Source organism: Meles meles, chromosome 13, assembly GCF_922984935.1.
Source record: "Meles meles chromosome 13, mMelMel3.1 paternal haplotype, whole genome shotgun sequence".
Taxonomy (NCBI): Eukaryota; Metazoa; Chordata; class Mammalia; order Carnivora; family Mustelidae; genus Meles; species Meles meles.
Window position 1 is genome coordinate 87,586,833 of NC_060078.1, and position 20,233 is coordinate 87,607,065.

Genomic DNA, 20,233 nt, shown 5'->3' on the forward strand with positions numbered 1-20,233 from the left:
CGGGTGCTCGGCTCAGCGGACCCCATCTTACCTTGCTGCATTCTCAGCGTGTCCCAGGAATGGGTCAACGCGCTGCCACTTCCCAGTTGAGGAGGGGACAGAATGTCTGGAGGTCAAGGTCAGCCTCAAGGCTGCCCCCGCAGAGCTTGCTCTTCCCAGGACAGGCCCAGGGCAGCCGGTGCTGTGGCCAGTGGCACTTGGGAGGAAGGTGCGGGAGCTGCCGGCGGTGGGGCTTCTGGCCTTGCACCCGCCTGAAGCCAGTGGCTCCTGCCTCCCTCCTGCCTCAGGCTGCAGCCTGTGATGGAGTCTGGCGGCCCGAAGGACCCCGGCTGCAGGACGAGCAAACGTGCATGTGTGTTTGGGGGAAGGGTCTTGGGGCCACGCCTGCCGGGGCTCTTCTCCAGCCCCAAGTTGGCCCCAGCATGCCCTGCACGGACCCATCTCGTTCTTCCCCTCCCCTCCAAGGGGTCTTCCCTGCTGCTGTCCCGGAGTTCTGCATGCGTGTCCACTGCTCGGTCACTTGAGGGTTTTGTGTGGGACACCTGCCAGTCAGCCGTGAGAAATCCGGAATTCGACAGGATTTTGTTTCAGGTTTGTGGTCCCAGGGCTCTGAGAGATGCCGCTTCCCTCAGCGATCTGTGTTGTTGATCTCCAAGGTTTCCTCAAGCTGCGTGCCTCGGGGAGACATTTCTTGTACCCCAAGTGACAACGGTGAGCAGGGCACCTGCTGTCCCCTTGGTAGGAGGGCTGCTCTGTGAGGCGGGGCCAGGGGCTGCGTCCTCATCCTCATTCTCATCTGGTGCCTGACGCCTCCCCTGAGTCCTCATCTCGGTCAGGGAGCCGCCTGGGAGGGCTTACCTCCCGCAGTCCCGGGAATGTTTAGCGCGGAGACGGTCACAGTAGTGACATTTTTGTGCTGAGAATTCAAGCTGTTTGGGATTTTAGCAGCTTGTTCCAGAAATTCCATGAGAGTAACACTCTGGTGCTCACCGTGTGCTGAGCAGTTGCTGGGACTCGGAGCTAAAGCTGGAACCTGTCGCTACCCAGAGTACGGGGACCGCAGGAACCGGGGCCCCGGGGGTGGACAAGGGAGCAGAACCATTGCCAGCGTCCCGAAGGCTCTGTTTAAAACGTGGCATGTTTGAAAATGAAAAGGGGGATATTACATATATGGGCTACATTTGAAGTATTTGAACATTTTAACCAATTTGTAAGAAGGGGCTGCTGAGTTGTGTTGCGTCGGGAACACACTCGAGGAGGAACTAGACATTTTAAAGTTAACGTTAATATATCAATTCCTTAAAAAGAAAAAAAATTCCATGGGGCTCCTGGGTGGCTCAGTGGGTTAAGCATCTGCCTTCGGCTCAGGTCATGGTCTCAGGGTCCTGGGATCGAGCCCCGCATGGGGCTCTCTGCTCAGTGGGGAGCCTGCTTCCTCCTCTCTCTGCCTGCCTCTCTGCCTACTTGTGATCTCTGTCTGTCAAATAAATAAATAAAATCTTAAAAAAAAAAGTTCCATGAACGCAGGACCCTTGGGAAATCACCCGCCTGCGCAAGGTCCCAGGTCGCTGGTAGCCCCGCCCTGGGCCCCACGAGGCTCCGCCCCCGGCCCACCGCGGCTCCGCCCCCGGGCTCCGCGCGCTGCCGATGGCCTCGTAGTGCGCACGCGCCAGCCGCCGGCGGCCCCTGAAGTGCCGGAACTGCCGGGCCGGGTCGTGGGCCGCGCGGAGAGGTCCGTCGCCGGAGCGGTCCCCCTGCGCCGCGCCGTGCTGGGGACGCGCCGCCATGCGGGTGGCGTTGCGCGCGCTCTGCGGGGCCGCCGGGGCCGCCTGGCGAGAGAGCTTCCCCCTGGGCGGCCGGGACGTGGCGCGCTGGTTCCCGGGGCACATGGCCAAGGGTGAGGCGGGCGCGGCGCGGGGTCGCGCTCGTCGGGTCCCGAGGGCGGCTCCGGCCCACGCGGTGCGAAGTGCTGCTCCAGGGCGCGCCCGGGCCGGCCCGCCCCTGCCCCGTGCGCGTGCTTCCCGGCCGGGGCGGTGGGGTCCCTGCAGCGGCGCCGCGGTGCGGCCCGGAGGCCCAGCGAGTCCGGAGACCGACGCCCGCGGAGAGGAGCCGCCGGGAGCCCTCGGGCGCGGCCGACGTGCTGCTGCCCTCAGCGAGCGCTGGTCCGCGGCGACTCGGGGCGCGTCCGGCAGATGCAGTCTTGTCTGGGGGTTGTGGTGGCGTGTCCCCGTGACCGCCGGGTGTCCCCCGTGACCGCCGGGTGTCCCCCGTGACCGCCGGGTGTCCCCCGTGACCGCCGCGTGTCCCCGTGACCGCCGGGTGTCCCCCGTGACCGCCGCGTGTCCCCGTGACCGCCGCGTGTCCCCCGTGACCGCCGCGTGTCCCCGTGACCGCCGCGTGTCCCCGTGACCGCCGCGTGTCCCCGTGACCGCCGGGTGTCCCCCGTGACCGCCGGGTGTCCCCCGTGACCGCCGCGTGTCCCCCGTGACCGCCGCGTGTCCCCGTGACCGCCGGGTGTCTCCCGTGACCGCCGGGTGTCCCCCGTGACCGCCGCGTGTCCCCGTGACCGCCGGGTGTCCCCGTGACCGCCGGGTGTCCCCGTGACCGCCGGGTGTCCCCGTGACCGCCGGGTGTCCCCCGTGACCGCCGCGTGTCCCCGTGACCGCCGCGTGTCCCCCGTGACCGCCGGGTGTCCCCGTGACCGCCGGGTGTCCCCCGTGACCGCCGCGTGTCCCCGTGACCGCCGGGTGTCCCCCGTGACCGCCGGGTGTCCCCGTGACCGCCGGGTGTCCCCGTGACCGCCGGGTGTCTCCCGTGACCGCCGCGTGTCCCCGTGACCGCCGCGTGTCCCCGTGACCGCCGGGTGTCTCCCGTGACCGCCGCGTGTCCCCCGTGACCGCCGGGTGTCCCCGTGACCGCCGGGTGTCCCCCGTGACCGCCGCGTGTCCCCGTGACCGCCGCGTGTCCCCCGTGACCGCCGGGTGTCCCCCGTGACCGCCGCGTGTCCCCCGTGACCGCCGGGTGTCCTCGTGACCGCCGGGTGTCCCCGTGACCGCTGTTTATGGCCGTTTTTAAAGATTTTGTTTGTTTGCAAGCGGGAGCGTGAGAGGGAGGAGGTCGGGGAGAAGCAGACGCCGTGGCGCCGGGGCCTCCATCCTGCGACCCCGCGATCGCGACCTGAGCCCAAGGCCGTGGCTGCAGCGCACCTGTTCTGTTTGCAGGGCTGCGGAGGATGCAGAGAAGCCTGAAGTCGGTGGACTGTGTCATCGAGGTCCATGACGCCCGCATATCCTTCGCGGCTGTGGTGCTGGGACGTGGGGAAAGGAACGTGTGTTGGGTCTTTGTCCCTGTTTCTGGCTCAGAGCGCTTAAAGCCCTGTGCGTCCCCGGTGATGCGACGGACAGAGGGGTCTGTCGCGGGGTGACTTCGGGAGACCCGCCAAGTCGGGATTGCAGGCCGACTCCGCACTGAGTGGTGAGCCCGATACGGGGCTTGGTCGCCACCTGAGCTGAAATCGAGAGTTGGGTGCGTGAGCGGCGGAGCCCCGCGGGCGGCCGTGTAGGAATGTGGCCATGTGCCTGTTCCCGCGCCACCAGCACGAGCCAGGAGTCTCGTAGTAGGGTTTTCGCTGAGTTGCGTGAGCCACTCTGCAAACTGACTGAGTCCAAGGAGGGGCCGTGGGTCCGAGCACAGGCGATGGCCTGGCCTGTGACAGGCACCTCGGGGCATGTGTGGGACCGAGCCCTTAGCCGGTGGGATCTGACGCTGTCTCCACGCAGACAGCGCGATTGAGTGGAAGTATCGGACGGGCAGCTGTGCCACAGAGCTGCCTTTGTTGTGAGCCCCCTTGCTCCCAGCTCTCCCGGAACCGGGTGCGGCACCCTGGGGGAAGAGGAGGCCCTTCGTCCTGGGTCGCGTGGTGCTCGGACGGCAGGAGGCATTCCTGGTGTTGCCCGGCCTGCGTCTGCCTCCTCTTCCGGTCTCTGCCCTGGTCTGCTGTACCGGGCTGGTGCCCTCGCCTCTCAGTTACTGGCACTGGAAGCTCTCGTTGCACGTTAGGGTTTCTCCAGCAGCCTTTGAAAGTCCTGGTCTGGACCCCTTTCCAGACCCGTCAACCAGCACCTCTGGCGCGCGGTCCAGGCCCGTGTCTTTTGACACTGCGTGGGTGCATAGGGCAGCATCTTTGCTCGCACCTCTGCCTGGCACCCCCAGACCGTCCCGTCCAGTCCCGCGGTGCGTTCTCTAGGGGAGTGTGCACACTTCCCGTGAGCGTGCCGGCCGGTGGGGTTTTCCTCTGGGCCCGAGCGTGCGCTGGAAGATGCGGTGACCTTGTTCAGTCACGAATGTACTTTTCAGACCTTGTTTTTCTCGTACTTGAGTGTGTTTGGGTTCTCTTTACGTGCTGAAGGTGTTGCTGCGAGAGTTGTTACCAGCTCAGGGATGTCAGATGAGGGACTGTTTTCACCGTTTCAGCTCTGGAACTTTTGTAATGAGATGTCAGGTGTATTTACTGTAGGCTAAACACGTCGGTTCACAGGCTGCCTGTGCTGGGCAGAAGCGCTGGCAGTCAGGTTTGATTAGCGAAACAACGAAGCTACAGTTGTTAGGTGCAGTGAGTGGACGTCTGTCCTTTTGGTTGCTAGACCACTGTCTTTCTCCCAGGACATGGCAAGGAGCCCTCGGCTGCGTTAGGGACCCTGGGATGGAGTCTGGGCTCTTGGTATTGCTTAACCCTTGAGCGAAGAGTGAGATTTGTGGAAAGTCCTTTTGTGTGGGTGAGGGCGCAGCCCTGAAGAGGTGTCCAGACCCAGGGTGTGCTGGGGGCCGTGGGGATCTCACACCTGGACTCAGGAGGAGACGGAGCAGCGGTAGCGGCTGAGTGTTCAGAGGGTAACTAGGGGCCGTCCTTCTGCCCGTGTTAGGGTCCCATGAGGTGGGACCTGTCCTGATTCCCTAAGGGTCCCTGGCTGAGGGCGGGAGGGCCTGACAGCTGGCGCGGAGGCAGAACCTTCAGGGGTGGTTTCCACGGGGGCCCCTCATCTCCTTGGCAGTCCCCAGAGGGAGGCAGCGGTGCAAGGTAGAGTGGCTGGGGCGTTACTGGCTGCACCGTAGGGCGGTCACGTCATTCATTTTGGACTTCTGCTCCCTGGCAGCTGAACAAAGCCAGTTAGGAAGCCTTCCACCGAGCTTCACCTCTGTTTGTGCCCCGTCATTCCTGTTCGGGAAGGCACGCGGGAGCCGCTGTCCCGCACGTCTGCGGAGGGAACGTGGCGGCGACGAGGGGTCCTTCTCCCCAGCTGGCGGGGAGTGTGAGGAGTGTGGGGCTGGGCTGGCTGGCACGGCTGAGGCCGGGCTTCCTGCCCTGTCAGTCCCTTCCACAGACTTCCTCCCGAAGATGGCGTCCGGCTGGGGAACGGGGTGGATGAGATAAATTAATGTGCTGGGAAAGCGCTGACGGGAATTTTCCTTAATTTTACCACATTCCACTTTCAGGCCGCAATCCTCTGTTTCAGGAAACTCTTGGGCTTAAGCCGCACGTGCTGGTCCTCAACAAAATGGACTTGGCGGATCTGAAGGAGCGGCAGGTGAAGGTGCCCGTCCGGACGCGGTCCGAGTCTGGGGTGGCAGACGCACGGGGTTGGTTCACCCAGACGGGCGTGCTTCGGCAAACAGCACTTTGTTTGCGGAGGTGTTCCCACGCGATTTCTCAGAACGACAAGCCTCCTCTGTGTTTATGGTCCAAAGGACCAAGGTGCACCTCTCCCATGGGATGTGGCCAGGCTGTGGGGCTCGAGTCCCGCCGCCCCCCCCCCCCCCCCGGGTGGCCTCTGGCCCGTCTGGCAGGGAGCACTTGACACGTGGCTCCTGTGGCAGCCGCGACGGTCACAGTTTCCATCATTTTGAGGAGCCACGTTTCGGTGGCTGTGTGAGGCCAGTGGCCACAGGCTCAGGCCACAGGTACTGACCTGGAGGTCTCCCGTGACGGCCGCACTTGGCCCCAGTGCCCACACCAGCCGGCCAGCCCCGCATAGCCACTGAGCTGGAAACTAGAAGGGTGGGGAGGCCCAGAGGAACTTCTTCAAAGCGGGCAGGATCGGGGACAGGAGGCACCAGGTGACCGAGGGCAGGGCTTTCCCATGGTTGCGGAAGTTCGAGAAACATGGAGGTCTGGGCATGTTGCTCTCACGCACTCTCCTCTGCTCTTCTTGCCCAAAGGGCTGGCGCCAAGCCCTGTGGGTCGCAGCCCAGCTGCTGTCAGGGTGTCCGTGGTGCAGCTCGCTCGTTGTTTCCAGAATGTTGTCTAGGTTCTTTTCTTGTTTTTAAAAAGCATTGTTTCTTTTTTCTTTCCTTTCGTTTACTTATTTGAGAGAGACAGAGATCACAAGCGGGGTTGGGGGTGGAGAAGCAGAGGGAGAAGCAGGTTTCCCATCGAGGAGGGAGCCGATGTGGGACGTGATCCCAGGACCCTGAGATCATGACCTGAGCCAAAACCAAGAGTCAGACGCTCAACAGACCGAGACCCCCAGGTGCCTCTTGGTTCAGGTTTCCTCGTTGACCGTGGCATGTTTGGATTACGTAAGCCCCAGCCACAAGCCTCTGTCTCAAGGTTTCCAGGGAGACATCCAACACGGAAGCCACCGGAGGTCTGTTCATTGAGAACCCAAGCAGCAGCGACCCCTCACCCAGGTGCGGGTACCTGGGGTCATGTCAAGCCCCCCGCTGCACAGATCGGGCAGCTCAGGCCCTCCAGGAGCCGGTGTCTGTGGCTCTCAGAGCACGTACACATGGAGCCGTTTAACCACAGGCTTTGCTTTTGTTGGTTGAGATTTGAGTCTTAATCAGGGATTGCTTCTGCCCGTAAATGCTCATTTTTGTAGAGTGCGGGGCACTGATGTGACCTGCCGTAGGACCACAGCGGGGTCTGCCTGGGCTGGGAGCTGTTCTTAGGTGCCGCTCTGGCAGAGGTCCTGGAGAGGAGGGTGGAGCCCCGAGCGGACGCCCCTCGTGTCTCCCTCGAGTGCTGGCTCAGCGCACTGTTGTGAATTTATGTGCTTCAAAGCGTGGCTTCAGATGTGTCTGCTGTGGCCTGTGTCTTAACCTGCGTCATCCAGCAAATAACTGAAATAGAACCCGAACTAGTGAGTGACCGTTTGTTCATTTGGACGCCAGCATGTGTCTAGGTCGGTAGCGGGTCCGACATCATCCTACTGGTTTGAAAACGGTTCCTACAGTGCTCTTGCTCAGTGCCGAGACCGGTAACTTCCCATTAGCCTTAGGTTACCTTTGGGCTTTTAGGACATCAGATATGTTCTGTGATTGGATTTGGGTCACGCCTCAGTTTACGGGGGGCTGGGCAGAACACTCAGGTGTAACAGGCTCACTAGTGGAGGCCAGACTGTTTACTGCTGGAAGGGGCCCCTTGCACACGAAGGTCCTGAGTCCCGAGAGGCAGGTGATGTCTGTGCTGAACTCTCGTCCCTGCCGGAGCCAGGAATACAAGGGCCCCTGACTGGGACACCTCCCTCCCGTCCTCCCAGGGGCTCCTAACCCTCCCCCTCCCAGGGGCTCCCGCGCCTGCACCGCCTGCCACCTCACCCCGTAGCCTGACTTTTCTCCAGATCCTGTCGCGGTGGCTCCAAGCCAGGGAACAGCCTGCCTGGGGCGGGGTGGGGGTCAGTCTCAGACCCTTGGATTTTAGCGTGGTGAACCACCCATGTTTGCACTTGGTATGTAAAATGGAAATACTCTCTTTCAGAAAATTGTACAGCACTTAGAAGGAGAAGGCCTAAAGCATGTTGTTTTCACCAACTGTGTAAAGGATGAGAATATCACGCAGGTGGGTGCCCCTCTGTTTCACACTCCGGTGCTTTCGCTTACATGCATCTGAGAAATCCCACAGGTTTTCTTGTGCTCTTATAAGAAGCAGTTTCAAGACAGTTCGGGGTTTGCTGGGGGCCCGGGGGCACACTCCTCTCTGGGCGAGAGCAGGTGGGCTCTGGGCAGCCCTTGGCGGTCTGAGGGGTATAGTGTGGCTGTTGTGTGCGCTTGGGGCCGTAGCTCCCACGGGCTTCTGGAGGGTCTGGGCCTCGTGTCTGCGGCCGCATTTGGAGGATCATGTCACTGGCTGACAGGCAGCTCGGCTGGAGTGGCTGCAGTCAGAGCCCTCTGGGGGCTGACGCCACCCCCCTCCCCCCGCCCGCCCCGGCCCCAGCACACGCTAAATCTTCATGTGGACGGCCCTGCTTCCCTGGTGCTGGACCTGGGCGGACGCCACCCCTGAAGTCCAGAAAAAGCCAATGTCTGGGTGTTTGTGCTTTGCAGATCATACCGCTGGTCAGAGGACTGGTTGAGGGCAGCTACCGCTACCATCGAGGAGAGGTTGGTTGTGGGGCCCGGGGCCGGCCGTGGCCTGGTGCCTCCTGCTGGGGCGTCAAGGCTCAGTGGCTGAGCAGTCCTTGTGCTGGGCCACGACCCCTTGGGGTTCTCTCTCTGCTGCTGCAGGTGCCTGGGGGGGGGCAGGGGCAGCTGCCCTGTGTGTCCTTTTTTTTGCAGCAGGAAGGGTGCGGTGGCCCTGCTGAGGCGGGTGGGGTCCACCCCGGTCTTCCTTCCCCTGAACACAAACCTGGGCTTGTGGGGCCCCCAGCATGGGCCACAGGAGGCCGTGGGCGGTCTGGGTGGACCCCTGACCCCCTGCTCTTGTGCCTCGGCAGAACCTGGACTACTGTGCCATGGTGATTGGGATCCCCAACGTGGGCAAGTCCTCACTCATCAACGCACTCCGGAGACAGCACCTCGGGAAAGGTCCTGCCTCTGCCGCCGCGGGCCCTTCATCCCCCCGGCGAGCAGTTGTCTCAGTCCCCACAGCACGCAGCAGAGCCGCATGGCCCTCAGTTGTCTCTGCCCTGAAAGGACCCAGTGAAGTGTCCGGTGGGAGGTTAAGTGGTGACACAGAGTCGTCCTGCCTCCCATTTTATACGGAACGTGTTTCCTTTCCTGAACGCGAAATGTTGGTGTTTGACGCGGGGATGACTTTTCTACACCGGTGGTCTCGTCCTCACCGAGGTCTCAGGCCGCCACTGCACACAGGCGGGAGACATTCGGTGAGGGCCCCCTCTCCGCTGGAAATCCGCCTCTTCCCGGCTCGGAAATGGCCTCCGGGAGCTCCCGGGCGCCTCCTGACTGTGCTTGCCGGTGTCAGGGCTGTGCAGACGCGCCCGTTGTGCTCGCCGCGCTTCCGTTGCGCTCAGGGTTTTCAGGGTTAGTGCCGGGACCACGCTGGCCTTGTTCTCCAGACCTGTGACGAGCCCGCTGCCTGTGCGCGGACCCCAGCCCAATGTAGCTGAACCGTTAGTTTGCAGGTGGTGTTTTCGGTGCTCCTTGCAGACTCGCCAAACCGTCTGTTCTTTTAAGTGTATTTTCTAAAATTATGGCTTTTAAAAAAACTGTGGCATTAAGTATATTCAGTGCTGTCCTCCATCCCCTATTCCAGACTTTTCCATTGTCTCCAGCTGGAAGTCTTTAAACAAACCCTGACCAGCACTGGGCCCCAGTAATGTGCTTTCTGTCTGGACCTCACATGTGTGCAGTCCGCGGTAGTGGTCAGCGTGACGTCCTCCATCCGGCCCTGCGGCTGCTGCAGGGCTCCCTTCTTTGCAAGGCTGAGTAATACTCTGTTGGGTTTCTGGACCACAGTTTGCTTTTGCACGCACGACGGGCAGACACATGGATCTCTCTACTCGAGCTGACTGGGCCCCTTGGACAGGAACTCAGCTCACGGGCCTGTCGCGGGCAGCGCTGTGGGGACGGACTTGCAGGGTGCAGGGTTGGCGTCGGGCATGGGGCAGGTCCTGGAGGCTGCAGCTGGCGTGCGGACACGAGAGCTCTGTTGGGACCTTCACGGTCAGGTGCTCGCCTGCTGCCCCTGGGCAGGTCTTGGAGCACCTTCTAGGTGTTGGAAAGAAGTTTCCGTGGAAGAGTCACCGCTGTGAGCTGGTCTGGAGTTGACTCGAGCCCAAGCCCCTGTGGGCCTTCATAGGGTTCCCTGTGTATCATTTCTGACCCTGTAGCCTGTGTGCCAGGCTGTGTGTGTGGCCACCTCTGATGCCCGTTTCCACCCTGCAGGAAAAGCTACCAGGGTTGGCGGCGAGCCCGGGATCACCAGAGCTGTGATGTCCAGAATTCAGGTAGGGCGCTCGGCTGCCGGGTCTCGAGGGCCGCGCACACGCCTGTTGCTTCCCGAGGGCCGTGGGGCGGCCTGCCCGTCTGCTGCACTCTGCTCCTGCCGAGCACGCGCCATGCACCACACACTGAGGGCCCTTCCCTCAAACCCGGGGGAGGGTGCGCTCTCACCCCTGTTTCATGGAGGAGGGAGCTGAGGCACCTTCCCAAGGTCACACCGTGGCCTGTTGTCCCAGGCTCAGCTCAACCTGTCCACACATGCCCTTCACGCCCTGGGAGGAGAACCTGGTGCCCGGATTTATCCTCCGAACTCAGTGGGAACCGATGGTGTGGGGAAGCCGAGAGCTTCCTGGAAAGGACGAACCCTTTGGGACGGGGCCCCAGAACCTCCTCAGAGCCTCAGAACCTAGCAGCCAGGCGCTGGGGCCACTCAGCAGAGCCCCTGGAGGGGGCGGCTGGCCCGACCGCCCTCTGTGTCTGCAGGTGTGTGACCGGCCACTGATGTTCGTGCTGGACACTCCCGGGGTGCTGTCCCCTCGGATTGAGAGTGTGGAGATGGGCCTGAAGCTGGCCCTGTGCGGTGAGTCAGGCCCCCTTAGGGCCCCCCCCCACCCCCGCCGCTGGGCCTGACGGGTTGTGCCTGCTCCAAGCGGGCCGGCTGACGGGGGCCAGCCCCTGCTCTCACCCCGCAGACCGTGGCCCGGAGAGCTTACTGCCAGGGCAGGGCTGCCAGGAGCCGCAGCGGCTCGGGCTGAGCGGGGAGGGGCACTTGCGTGCCGGTGCCGGGCGGGCCTGCGGGGCTCAGCCTGGCTTCCTGCTTCCAGGAACCGTGCTGGACCACCTGGTGGGGGAGGAGACGCTGGCCGACTACCTTCTTTACACCCTCAACAGGCACCGGCTCTTTGGGTGAGTGCAGGGTCGGGGGCTGGGCGGGCTGTCCTCGCGTCCTGGACAGACATCGTTACGGAGAAGAGCAGCGTCCGCGTGTTCTTAGACGGATCCGCGCGTTCTGTGCAGTGGGCAGTGTGACACGTTTGACTCTTACACGGTCAAGAAAACCCCCAGTTTCTCACGCTGTTTGGGGATGGCTCCTCCCTACGCTCCCTGCTCTGTTTTATAGCCGGTCTCCTGACCCCGCATGCTGGTGGCCATCTGCCTTCTGTCCTGTCCTCGAACGTGCTAGGAATGGAGTCCCACGGTGGTTCCCTGCGCTCGACAAGATCGCTCCCAGACTGCTCCGTGTCGCGCCGCACCGTGTTCCGTGGTGCAGACCGATGCACCCGTTTGTTCTCGCCAGGGAGCGTGCGGGGAGCTGGGAGTTCCCTGGACGTCTTGTGTCGCGTTGAGGACCTCAGTCCCCCGGACGCTCGTCAGTTTTACTGATTTCTACCAAGAGGTTTCGGTCACGTTGTCTTTCTGTCTTTTAGTTCATTCATTATGTTCGGTCGTTCCTATTTCCTTCCTTCTGCTTTGCTTCTGATCCGCCACCCGGGGCCGAGAGAAGGGACTGAAGTCTCTGCCTGCGGCTGGTTTGTCTGTCTGTCCTTGCGGTTCTGTGTGTCCGCTTCACGCACTCCCAAGCTGTGCTGGGGGTGCAGGGCACAGTCTGCAGGTCCTGGTGGCTCATCGCTCCAAAGGGCCGTCTTGGTCCCCGCAGTTCTCTCTGCTTGGACGTCTGCCTCGTCTGGCAGGGACCAGTTCTTCGTGTTAGCGCGGTAATAACCCTTTTCTCTTCTCCTTTCACTTTGTCTGAATTGTGTCTTTATGTTAAAAATGTGTTTCTCACAGGCTGCATACAGTGAGGTCTTGTTTCTTATCCAATCTGGCCATTTCTGTTTTTTATTTTAGGTCTTTGCACGATTTACATGTAATGTGATTATTGTTGTTAGGTTGAATTTGTCATCTCATGGGGCACCCGGGTGGCTCAGTTGTTAAGCATCTGGTTTGGGCTCAGGTCATGATCCCGGGGTCCTGGGATTGAGCCCTGCATGGGGCTCCCTGCTCGGCGGGAGGCCTGCTTCCTCCTCTCCCTCTGCTGCTGCTCCCCCTGCTTTGCTCTCTTTCACACTCTCTCAAATAAATAAAACCCCCCTTTTTTTTAAAGATTTTTTTTATTTATGACAGAGACAGCGAGAGAGGGAACACAAACAGGGGCAGAGGGAGGGGGGAAGCAGGCTCCCACCCAGCAGGGAGCCCGATACAGGGCTCGATCTCAGAATCCTGGGATCATGACCTGAGACGAAGGCAGACGCCTGATGACTGAGCCACCCAAGTGCCCCTCACATAAATAAAATCTTAAAAAAACCAAATTTGTTGTCTTGCTATTTGTTCCGTCTGTCCCTCGTTCCCTTTCCTCTTGCTCGGCATCCGTCTGCCTCTCTCCCTCCCTCTGTCCCTCTCTTTGGCCTTTCTTGGATGAACTGGATGTTACGATGTCCCTCTGTCCTCTCGGTCAGCCTGTTGTCTGTGACTCCTAGAGGGGTTGCCTGGGTGTTGGAGGAGCAGCTCTGAGTGATACCAGGGCGTGTCTCGCGTGCAGGCTCCGTACGCACGTCTCCGTTCCTGCTGGATCTGTGGGCGTTGGCTGCTCCGTGTCTTACTGGGATGCGTCTTGTAACCCTGAGCTGTGCTGTTTGGTTTTTGCAGAGACTTCAAGCGTAAGAAACAGACCTTAGCTGTTGATCCGTGGCTTGGTGTTTCGTGGGTGCCGCGCGCTCCCTGGCATAGGTCCGGGCTCCATGTGCCGTCCTCCGGCCTCCGGCCGAGGGTTTCCCGTCATGCCTCTTGCAGCGTGGGCTGCTGCTGAGCGGTCAGATTCTGGTTCTTCAGAGACGTCTTTCTTCCACATTCGTTTTGGAAAGACACTTGCACTGAGCGTGAAAGGCTCGATGGACAGCTGTTTCCAGGACCGGGACGAGGTCGGCCCACCCTGTTCTCACCCCTGTTTCTGAGGAGCAGTGGGTCACATCTGTCTCTGTTCCTCCAGCTGGTTTTATGACTGCGGCTGGCTTCTCCTTTCTTGAGCTGAGAGTTTGTTGTGTTCTCAGATCGGTGGCTTTGTAGCTTTTCTCGGATTTTCGACCACGATTTCTTCGTGTGTTTTCAGCGTCTGCCCTCTCCTGTCCTCGGGACGTGCTGCTGCGTGTTGGCCACGCGCCTGCGCCCCTGCTCGTGCCCAGTGTGCATCTCACAGTGTGTCTCACATCGTCTGTGTTTCTTGAGTTCGTAACCCGTGGACCGTGGTTACACAGACCGGTCTGCCACCTCTGCTAACCCTGACGTCCAGGGCAGTTTCGCGAATGGCTTTTCTCCTCGTGATGAGTCTGTTCCCACTGTCCGTGCCTCGTGGTGGATGCTTGGCTGCTGGGCCTCTTTGGGTGATGGGCGTCTTTCAGTTCCTGCACAAATCCTTGAGCTTCGCTTGGGACGATTGTCTGGAAACAGTTCCTTCCAGGCCTGTGGGTCTGGAGCCATTGCCCCGTGTGGGACGGGACCCTCCCCTGTGTACCTGCTCCTGGCTCTGTGTGAGTGTGGGCCAGTGTCCCTCTGCCCTGCCGGGGTCTCTCCCGGCCTCTGGCTTCGGAGGACTCCCTTTCTCACGTGTGCTGAGCCTCATCTGCTCAATATGGAGGCTGGCAGAATTCCGGCATTCTCTCTGTGGGCAGCTTGGCTCTCTCTGGTTCAGCTGGTGGCGTCTCCGCTCCAGCAGCCCTCTGGGCCCTGTGGGGTCCCGAGATGCCGAGCAGGACAGTGCTGGGTCCCTATTTATATTCTTCATAGCTTGATGCCTGGTGCCTTGAAAACCGTTTTGTGTGTCTTTGATTGTTTCAGGGGAACTTCAGTTCCTGCTGCTCTCTTTTGCATGGAGGTAGAATTTCAAATTAATTTTTTTGCCTCATTTGTGTGGGAGTCTGGGCATCTGCGGTCCTGCAGGGTTTCTAGAGAATTTCTGGAGTCGCTGCGGGCGGCCGCTCCCGTACGTGTTAGCTCTCTGCGGACAGCTCTCAAGACTGTCAGGACAGAAGGCCTTGGGGGCTGCTGCCCTCGGAGGCTGGACCTGGGACCTGCGTTCTCAGGGTTCAGACCCCTCCGAGACGGGCACTCTGATGCGCACGTGGGGGCTGGGTCCAGGTCTTACTTTGCTCGCGCCTGAGCCCCGCTCCCCGCTGCGGGCTGTGGGGCAGATTCAGTCTCCTCTGCCTGTGGGGCGGCCCAGGCTAGAGATTCCCGGACCCTGGGGTTCGGCAGGTGCTTGGCTGTGGGTGAGGTTTTTTCCTTCAGCCCTTCAGGGTAGGCTGTGCCGGCCCCGTGCTGGCCTCCCTCGTCGGGCCTGGAGCCGGAGTTGTGTGGGAGCTCACGGGGGCCACTGGGCGGTTCTCCGCAGTGGTGGGCGCTGTGTGCTGTGCACAGAGAACGCCAGGCACAGCTCCTCCTCCCCTGGAGAGAGAGCTGGTGGTCCTGGTGCTCCTGACCTCGTGCGGCTGCCTCCGGTGGCCGGCCGTGCTGACCACGGGCTCCAGGCCCCGGGCCTGCTCAGGAAAGGGGTGGACGTTGCTGCCACAGGCTCCTGCGGGGAAGCTGGCCTTAGGGCCCCTGGCCATGGCGGGCCAAGGTTGGGGACCACAGGAGGGGTCCTTGCTAGAGCTGGGCACGTCCCAGCACAGGTCAGCTCTGGCTGTCCCTTCCTGACCGTGGGGGTGTGTGTAGGTACGTTCAGCACTACGGCCTGGACGGGGCCTGTGACGACGTTGCCAGTGTGCTGAAGCGGGTGGCTGTGAGGCTGGGGAAGACGCAGAAGGTGAAGGTGCTCACAGGCACAGGTGAGACGCGGAGGCCTCAGCCCCGGGCTGGGCGTGGAGAACCAGCCTGTGGGGCTGCGGCTGCTGGGGAGGACGCGGTGGGCACACGTGGCTGTTTCGGGAACTGAGGTGCTGCAGAGGAGGGGGCTCAGGGTCCAGCCTGGAGAGGAGGGCAGGGTGGCCCTGCCTCGCACTGGGGACACCCTGTGTCCTACCCCTTGGGAGACTCCTGAGGTCCAGGTGCCACGGCCCAGACTCCGGTTTCTTTCTGAATATGCCCTGGGCCCAAGCTCCACCGGTTCCTGCCGCCAGGCCCAGAGGATGGGCAGGGAGGGGCGTGTCTGAGTCCCGGGCCGGCCCTGCACAGAGGGACCTTCCTCCCCAGACCATCTTGTTTCCCCCAGGGGACGTGAACGTCATCCAGCCCAACTACCCTGCGGCAGCCCGAGACTTCCTCCGGACCTTCCGCAGCGGGCTGCTCGGCCCCGTGATGCTGGACAGGGATGTCCTGCAGAGCCTCCCCTTGGCAGACCCCTGAGTGGGTCCAGCTGAAGGGGCCTCACCCCAGCCTGGTCCCTGACACCAGAGATTGGGATATCCCAGGTCCTCACGCCCAAGAAGTTGACGCTGGGACTCCCTTTCCCAGAATCTCTGTGCTGGTCCCCGTACAGTACTCAGGTCTTGTCTCTGGGAAGGAGCCTGTACCTGCCGCCACCCCACAGCCTGGCCAGCTGCTGGTCACAGGGCACGGTCCCCGGGGTCTGGACATTGGGACTGCTGACAGGATGGAGCTGTCCCTGTGCGGCTGACACCTGCTGAGTATCTCTTAGGGAGAAGCTGACGTTTTCTCTGGAGCTGAAAGTGCAGTCTGTAGTTGAAACATTTTAGAAGGCCTGTCTCTGCTGGCGGCTCACTTGTTGTGCACAGCAGCACCGTGGGCCCGCGCGTTAAGGCCTGTGTCCCAGCCAGAACAGTCAGGATGCGAGCCGTGATGTCGGGCTCTCGTGTTCGGTCCTCCTAACGCCCTGGGTCCTGCAATAAAGACGGATCTGTTTGCCAACAGAGTGTTTATTTCACGACACGACTAAAATGTGCACACAAGATGGGCAGAGGTTCCAGGAGCCGTGGCAGAACCCACGGACTGTCTGTCCCCAGCGCGCACGGGCCGCGATGGTCGCTGGTGTGGTCAGTGGAGACCGAGAGCTTTCCTGCTGCCTCCGAGCACCTTCTAGCTGACGGGTGGGTGGATCTCCCCGGGGAACTTGAACTGCCGGCCTGCGTTCCAGCGAAGGGCAGAGGAAGGAGGGGGTGGGGTGGACCTGGTGTCCTGTGGGGTTGTGGCCTTCCTGGAAACACCGGAGTCTCCTTGGGGCACCTCCCCTCCTGCAGGTGCCCACTCCCAGAGCGCACACACTGGCCTCTCCTGAGGGGACCGGCCCTGGGCACCGTCTGCTTCCCACTGGAACCCTGACCAGCGGAGCGGGAAGTACGCCAGCGTGCAGCGGTGCTGAATGCCGGACACACTCCCGGAGTCAGGCTGGCATGTGACGGAAGCTCTTGACTTGGGCGTCCCGTTTCTGCCACCTCTGCCACGTGGTGCCGGGCAGGCTGGGCCCCCGCTCCCAGCCCCTCAGAGCCGAGCCCCTGTGCAAGGCTGTCCTGCCCGCGGGTGTGGTGGCAGGCTGATCGCACAGCTCCGGAGACCCCAGACAGGGTCCCGCGGTGCTGGTCTTTGGTCGCATCGTGTGTGGTCTGGAATGGGTGGAGCGGCACCTGGGCCTGCTGGGCCCTGAGAAGGCTGGCGCTGGGGGTGCAGGCAGAGCTGTGTCCTGCAACTCTGTGTCCTGGTCTTGGAGAGCGATGCTTGGTGCAGGGTTCTGCTGGTAGCTTGGAGCCCCTCACCCTGACCAGGCCTGTGTGTCAGCTGTGGGAAAGCAGAGCGGGCAGGCCCTCCCGCCCTCTCCCCCATGGGAGGCGCTGGCATCGGTCAGCTGAGTCCGAAGGCCCCATGGTCCAGGGCCGGGTGTGAGGGCACATTCTGGGAGGCAGCCCAGTGGCAGGTGAGGCTTTCAGTGAGCACCGGAGGACGGGGCGACCAGAGGACCTAGACCTGGGACATTGTCCTGCTGTGGGATATGGGGTGGAGGAAGTGGTAACGAGCCAAGGCCCCCAGGGCTCGTGGACTATGACCCAGGCCTGAGGCTTGAGGGAAACGGGCCTCTGGGCGCCTGAGAAGCAAAGGGCTGGCTTTCTGCAGAGGGTCCTCGGGCGCCAGAGGCAAACCCTTGCAAGGCCCACCTGGCACTTTCTTAGAGGCCTCTCTGGGGGTCTGTCCTGTCTCCAGCACAGCCTCAGATGCTCAGACAGGTGTTGGCGGGGGTTTGGCTTCCGGGGGCCTTGCTTTGCTGGGCCCGAGCACCCTCGCGTCTGGCTGTGCCTGCCGGGTGCTGGGCCTGGCTGCCGTCCGCCTCCAGGGACCTGCTTTGTGGCCGCCCTGGTTGCTGGTTCCGATTTGAGATCGGGCCGGCCGCATCCACACCCCCCTTTCCTGGGGGGCTGCCTGCTGCAGATCTGCCCAAGACACGGCTGGCTGTCCCGGGAGGGCTCTTCAGCGGGAGTGGCCGTGCCGTCCCTGAGGACCAGCGAGCACTGATTGCAGAATGTGAACCTAAACCTTAAAGGAAAGGAAAAGCTCTTGAAAGTTAAACAATGTGGTTTTTTCCCCCCCAAAATAGGTCCCAAGAAGAGTTGACTGACTTGTTTCAAGTGGGAGCAAAGTGACCCCAAGGGGTCCATGGGCTTGAGAGTGTCCAGGGAGGGGGCATGCCTCTGGGTCCAAGGCTGGGCTGGCAAGGCTCTGGGGCAGCTGCTGTGGCAGGGGTGCCCTGGGCATTATCCAGAGACCCCTGATGAGCACGTGTGGGCCCCGGAATCTCCAGACTGCCTTTCGCGGACAGGTGGTCGGCAGACGAGAACCTGTGAGAAACCTCTTCTTCCCCAGAACCACTAGGCCTTTGGTCCTTACTGGCCACTGCTGTGGAGGAGGGCCAGAGTGTCTTCAGGGTCCACTTCTTGGCTTGGTGGTCGGTACTGCCCACACCCCTCCAGGGTCCAGGATGGCTTGAACATCCTGGTTTGGCACATCTCTCTGGGCAGCTGGGGAGATGCTGGACTGCTGGGCACAAGGGCAGTGCAGGCACCGCCTTTCTGGCTGGGGAGGACCCTGACTGGGTGGTAGGTGGGGCGTCCTGGAGCTTATGGGCCCTGGGCCTCTGGTAGGGTGAGAAATGGGGAGGCTGCGGAGGGACGTGGGCAGGAGCAGGAGGCCGCCTCTGGGTGAGAGGGGGAACTGGGCTCCCTGATTCAGAGGCGGTGGGAAGGGGGTGCTCATCGGCTGGACGTCTCTGGGGCAGGCTGGAGAGACCTGCCCGAGGGCACTGGCTGGGCGCGAGATCTTGCCCTCCCTGGGCAGGGCCTAGGGACGCAGCAGCCCCAGGGCACCAAGAGTGCCGCCCAGCAGCAGGCAGAGGTGGGGGCTGCTGGTGGGCCCCGCGCCCGAAGTCCACGCCCGGTAGCTATAGACGCCTTGGCCCGTCTGGTTGCCACTTGGTCCCGCGTCCTCGTCCTCCGGGTCGTGTTCCCCCGGGCCCGTGGCCCTTCTCCAGCTGGAGCCCGCTGCCAGGCCCGCGGCCGCCCCAGCTGCCCCGGCCGCCGCCCCTGCTGCCGCCACGCGCAGGGAGGAGCCTCCGTAGCGGGGCACCGGCCTCACGCGCACCCTTGGCGCCCCGCGCGCGCTTCCTCGCAGCCCTCCCCTGGCGCTGCCGCGAGCCCCTCCACGGCCACCCTTGGCCGCGCCGCTGTCACAGAGGAAGGTGGCGGCTAGCAGCAGAGCCCAGCACGTTGCGGCCGTCCAGTTCATCTTTGTGGAGCAAACCTGCGGTAGAACGGGGAAAGGACCTCAGCTTTTGCGAGGATCAGGGGACCAGGGCCTTGGGGCCAGGGGCTTAGGGACCAGGGGACTCAGGGCCTGGGGACAAGGGCTCAGGGGCTCGGGGACAGTGGGCTCAGGGCCTGGACACAGGGGCTAGGGGACCAGTGGGCTCAGGGCCTGGGGACAGGAGCCTCGGCATTTGGAAGTACAGGGGGCCCCCAGCATCTGGAGGACGACTGGCTCAGGGCTGGGGTGGACTGGGAGGGGTTAGGCTTTCAGGCCTAGACAGAGGGTGGGAACCAGGAAGGGTGACCCGGAGGGTGAGAGGGTTGAGCACCTCGGGGTTATTCTGTGCGGGGCCAGGAGTGGGTGCCAGGAACGGAGGGTGAGCTCCCTGCGGTGGGGCTCCGAGGCCTGGGGGAGGGGCCGTATCCTGGGCTGCCCTGGGACGACCGACCCAAGCCTCCACGGCCTGGGACAAGAGGCCACACTGGGGTGGGGGATGTACTTGAAGGACAGGCTCAGGGACCCAGGGTCCCCAAGGACCCAGGTCACCGTCTGGAGAAAGGACCAAGCGTGCGCCTCTGTCAGGCTCTTCCGGCCCTTCGGGGCAGCGCACAGCGCGCAGACCCAGAGCCGGGGTCGGCGTCACCGCCGGCGCGGGCCGGCACAGGGACTCCGGCGGTGACACAGTGCAGACCCCGCCCCCGCAGGCCGGGACCCGGGGCCCAGTTCCCTCCCGCCCCACCCCCGCACCACGCTCCACCCCTCCGCCCCCTCCCCGACCGCTCGGCTGAGCAGGGGGGCGGGGGGGGGGGCAGGGACGCGACACGGGGCCGAGTCCGGGCGCGGGGATCCGGGTAGCGGCTCGACCCTCCTCCCGGGGCCTCCGATCGTCACGCGGCGCCTCCATCCCCAGCCCCGCGGGTGCCCGCCCCAGCCTTCCGGAGCGCCCGGGTCCCGCTGCCCGGCCTTACCCGCCGCGGGCTTCTGTCGGAACCGCGGCCGGAGGCTGCTCCAGGGGCCGCGGCAGGGCGGGAGGGGGCGGGCTGCGCCGAGACCCTGCACCCGAGCGCCGAGTCTGGGTTCTGCGCGAGGCCTCCGCCCTAGGACTGGGGGCGGGCAGACGCGGAGGCTCGTCCCCCGGGAGACGGGAAGGGAGGAGAAAGAGGCAGGCTGAGAGCGCGCAGCCCCTCTCCCTCCCCAGCACCTCATCCTCGCCGCACCCGTCCTCACTCCTACCCCCGCCGCCGCCCTCCCCGTCTCCTGATTCCACTCGCGCGCACGCCACTCCGTGTCCATCACCCAGTGGGCACACGACCCC

General features: G+C 63.0%; 2 protein-coding genes across 4 annotated transcripts; one reads left to right on the forward strand and one right to left on the reverse strand.

Moving 5' to 3' along the window:
* The first annotated feature begins 1,738 nt into the window (after positions 1-1,738).
* MTG1 (mitochondrial ribosome associated GTPase 1) lies at positions 1,739-16,038 on the forward strand. 3 transcript variants are annotated; one of them, XM_046026744.1, is made up of 11 exons: positions 1,739-1,897; positions 3,222-3,286; positions 5,481-5,591; positions 7,757-7,837; positions 8,323-8,379; positions 8,712-8,802; positions 10,123-10,184; positions 10,663-10,759; positions 11,004-11,085; positions 14,887-14,999; positions 15,383-16,038. In XM_046026744.1, the coding sequence occupies exons 1-11, from the start codon at positions 1,786-1,788 to the stop codon at positions 15,514-15,516; spliced, it is 1,005 nt and encodes a 334-aa protein (XP_045882700.1). In that variant the 5' UTR covers positions 1,739-1,785; the 3' UTR covers positions 15,517-16,038. The 3 variants fall into 3 exon arrangements, 2 of the variants coding, with proteins under 2 accessions (XP_045882700.1, XP_045882702.1); XM_046026746.1 differs by having other exon boundaries at positions 5,481-5,585; XR_006821217.1 differs by lacking the exons at positions 14,887-14,999; positions 15,383-16,038 and having other exon boundaries at positions 8,712-9,101; positions 11,004-11,048.
* Positions 16,039-16,187: 149 nt separating this feature from the next.
* Positions 16,188-20,024, reverse strand: SPRN (shadow of prion protein). The gene is made up of 2 exons (XM_046026747.1): positions 19,887-20,024; positions 16,188-18,912 (listed from the first exon to the last, which is right to left on the reverse strand). The coding sequence occupies exon 2, from the start codon at positions 18,895-18,897 to the stop codon at positions 18,454-18,456; it is 444 nt and encodes a 147-aa protein (XP_045882703.1). The 5' UTR covers positions 18,898-18,912; positions 19,887-20,024; the 3' UTR covers positions 16,188-18,453.
* Positions 20,025-20,233: the final 209 nt, after the last annotated feature.